Here is a 3,619-nt window from a genome sequence, read left to right on the forward strand (position 1 = left end):
GGAGTCCATGAACACAGAGGTCCCTCGATGTGGCAGTCAAGGAGTACGGTTGACACGCATGAAGACACAACCTCTTTCTGGCTCATGGACGTCGTCAACAACGACGTCGAGCTTCCCGGTATGGATGAGGAACGACAAGAGGATGAAATTGATTCCTCGTCGTGGTGAGCTCCATCAGTGGACATGACCAACAACGCCTCGTTGGACTTAGTCGTGCCAGACAATGCCGCCACGACGGGCATTGAGCTTGGCAGCTACTTCGCTTTCAATACGAAAATATGTGGCCGCACCATGCTCGTCTGCCATGTCTGTGTGCTCAGCTTGGCTGCGTCCAGCGCCACATCTGCCTCGTACGGGCGTGCCCCATGGCCCATGCATAGCTGCAACTGCAGCCTGCGAACGAATCATGTGCTCATGTGCTAGGTCTCGCCACCATCGTGCTCGGAGCGGGACGAGAGAAGCGCAGTCCGTAGAAGGCGACCAGCGAAGAGAGGCAACTGCGTACGAGGCAACCCAAACAAAGAATTGCTTAATCTCGTTTTTCTATTTTTTTTCCCATCCAAACAAGAAATTATATAGACCGACCGTAACTGAAACGATAGCGAAAACCGGTTTTCCTAAAAATTCTCTAAAACCCCGTTTTCTATAATCTCACAACTAATTCTTAGTATCCAAACAAAGCCTAAGGGAATTTAACATGGCCCTTTTGGCCTCTTGGGGAAAAAGATTTTATAATGACAGGGATAGTGATTGGAAGAAGATATTGGTATATAAATATAACACTGCTAGCCCTAATTTCTTTAACACCAGGGTGACCCTTGGATCTCCATTTATGAAAAGTTTATCTTGGGCTCTTACAGCTACTAAGAACTTTTATAGATGGATCCCTGGAGATGGTAAAAGCATTGCCTTTTGGCATGACATTTGGACCGGAGATTGCTCTTTAAAAACTGCATTTTGGGACCTATATAAAATCTGCCAACAGCAAGATTCTACCCTTGTGCATGTCTGGGTGAATGGTGAGCTGCGATTAACCTTTAGGAGGTGTGTCACAGAAAACACCTTAGTGAGATGGGAGGAACTTATCAAAATTGTTGAACCTGTCTGTCTGTCTGGCTCTCCAGATCAGCCTGTCTGGATGTTGGATTCTTCTAACAAGTACTCGGTTAAATCCTTTTATAAGCTAATTAACTTTGGAGGGATTTCTTCTGTCATTAAAGATGATATATGGAAGATCAAAGTGCCACCTAATATACATGTTTTTCTCTGGTTAATATACTATAACAAGAGCCTAACTAGAGATAACTTGGCCAAACGCAGGCATGTAGATGACATGTCTTGTGTCTTCTGCAGCGAACCTGAAACTATCCAGCATCTATCTTTGATTGCATTGTTGCTAAAAATGTCTGGAATCTAGTTGCTGATATTTTTAAGGTTGATGTTCCTAATTCATTTGCTCTGCTGACTTCCTTCTGGAAGAGAAGAAAACACCTTGAAGCTTTAAACATCGTTACTGCTGCTACCTTGTGGAGCTTATGGCGTTTTCGAAATGACTTTGTTTTCCAGGGGCGAAGATGGCGAAGTATACGATGTGTTTTGGACCTGTTGGGGGCAACAATCAAACAATGGAAAATACTATGCTCAGAAGCTCAGGGTGCGCTACTCCTCCGATGTTTAAGGCTACTGGACCACCGAAGAGGGGAATTGCTTAAGATTGCTTGGAGATAAATGCTATTTTTAAGGACATCGCTGGGCCATGTTCTGCTAGTTTACAATTCTTAGCTTTGATCTTAAGTAAGCTGGCATGTTGCTCCCCTGGCTATGTCTCTTGGCTTGAAGTACCTAAAAACTTGTAATAGGGCAGTCTAAAACCTTGTTTCTTATCTGTGGCAGCTACTCTCCGGTTGCCGCCGAGCGCTGTTAACAGTCTATGTTTGATTGACGTTTGCCTTGGCTTTCTATAAAGTTGGGGTAGGGAGAAAACCCCTTTTGTTTCAAAAAAAAAAGATGCTGCCAAACACCATTAAAATTAATTCGTCTTCTAAGCTGGTTAGAATTGTCAACGTACTTAAATTGTTAATAAGACTGATGTGCAAGTTTTCAACCTTGTTCACGATAATTATCATTTGTATTGGATCTTTTTATCTATACTTGCCTTGGCCCTCTTATACCCAAATTCTGGCTCTGCTATACGACGACCTCGACGTGAAAGATCAGATCGGCCGGCCGGCGCCTAGTAGTACTCGCCAAATGAATCCTGAAATTTTTTGCAAGCGACGGGCAACCGGCCGAAGGAATCTCCCGGCTTAGATAATTATAAACCAGACAGCCCAGAGCACTAGCTCAGTGGAGCGGGAGTAGTGATTATCTCCAACCAAACCATTTGCTCATGGCTGCTCCTCCTAGCGCGTCCATCCTCGTCGGCCCGGTCCCGTTCAAGGACGTCGTCGGCGACGACGACGACAACGGAGCCGCCCCACCGGGCGAGTACGACGACATCGTCTCCGCCCTGCCGACCAGCACAACGATCGGCTTGCGTCACTACCACGGCGCCTGGGTCAGCGAGTGGAGGGTCCGGGGTGTCATCTCCGCCCAGCGACGCTTCGTCCCGCGCCCCGGCGACATGCTCCTGGGCAGCCCGCCCAAGTGCGGCACCACGTGGCTCAAGGCGCTGTCCTTCGCTGTCATGGCGCGCGACGCGTACCCGCCCGGTGCCGACGGGCACCCGCTCCGCCGCCTCAACCCGCACGACTGCGTCCCCTTCATGGACGAGCTGTTCAGCGCCGGGCAGCAGGCCAAGCTGGACGCGTTGCCGTCGCCGAGGCTCATGAACACGCACATGCACCACTCCCTTCTCCCGGCCTCCGTCGCCGACAACCCCGCCTGCAAGATCGTCTATGTCTGCAGGGAGCCCAAGGACATGGTGGTCTCGATGTGGCACTTCCTCCGCGGCGCCTGGCGGTTCACCTTCGCTGAGCTATTTGAGTGGGCTTGCGAGGGGAAGACGCCCAACGGGCCGGTATGGGAGCACATCCTCGGGTACTGGAGGGCGAGCAGGGCCGCGCCGGAGAGGGTCATGTTCCTGAGGTACGAGGAGATGCTCGCGGATCCCATCGGCCACGTCCGGGAGCTGGCGCGGTTCCTCGGGCGGCCCTTCTCGGCCGCCGACGAGGCGGCGGGGCTGCCGGCGAGCGTCGTGGAGCTGTGCAGCTTCGAAGCTCTGAGAGGCGTGAGCGCCCGGAGCGCGGGGTCTTGCAGCGGCTCGCGCGTCGAGTTCTCGCACCAGTCCTACTTCAGGAAAGGGGCGGTGGGGGACTGGACCAACCACATGACGGCAGACATGGCGCGCCGCTTCGACGCCATTGTTGAGGACAAGCTCCGTGGGTCGGGTCTCGCTTTCAACTGACTCATCGTTCCCCAACTTTGAGCCGAGGTTGGACTTGAAAACGAGCATTTGGACGGCTTACTTTCAATAAACATTGTGTATGTTTTATATTTCAATAGCACATAATTGAGTTGGTGAAGGTAGTTCGACTGTCACTCCACCAAAGGTAACTTGTACAAATCCTATTAAAACAAGCAACTTACAAACAGTGGGGCATCTCCTCGTTATTTTTCA

General features: G+C 50.6%; 1 protein-coding gene across 1 annotated transcript; it reads left to right on the forward strand.

Moving 5' to 3' along the window:
* The first annotated feature begins 2,303 nt into the window (after positions 1-2,303).
* LOC125539471 (flavonol 3-sulfotransferase-like) lies at positions 2,304-3,619 on the forward strand. Its single transcript, XM_048702967.1, has one exon. It carries the CDS (start codon positions 2,390-2,392, stop codon positions 3,404-3,406), a length of 1,017 nt encoding a protein of 338 aa, XP_048558924.1. The 5' UTR covers positions 2,304-2,389; the 3' UTR covers positions 3,407-3,619.

This window comes from Triticum urartu, chromosome 1 (genome assembly GCF_003073215.2).
Source record: "Triticum urartu cultivar G1812 chromosome 1, Tu2.1, whole genome shotgun sequence".
Lineage (NCBI taxonomy): Eukaryota > Viridiplantae > Streptophyta > Magnoliopsida > Poales > Poaceae > Triticum > Triticum urartu.

Coding starts and splice junctions, on each gene's coding strand:
- LOC125539471 (XM_048702967.1), top strand. CDS start 2,390: ATGGCTGCTCCTCCTAGCGCGTCCATCCTCGTCGGCCCGGTCCCGTTC.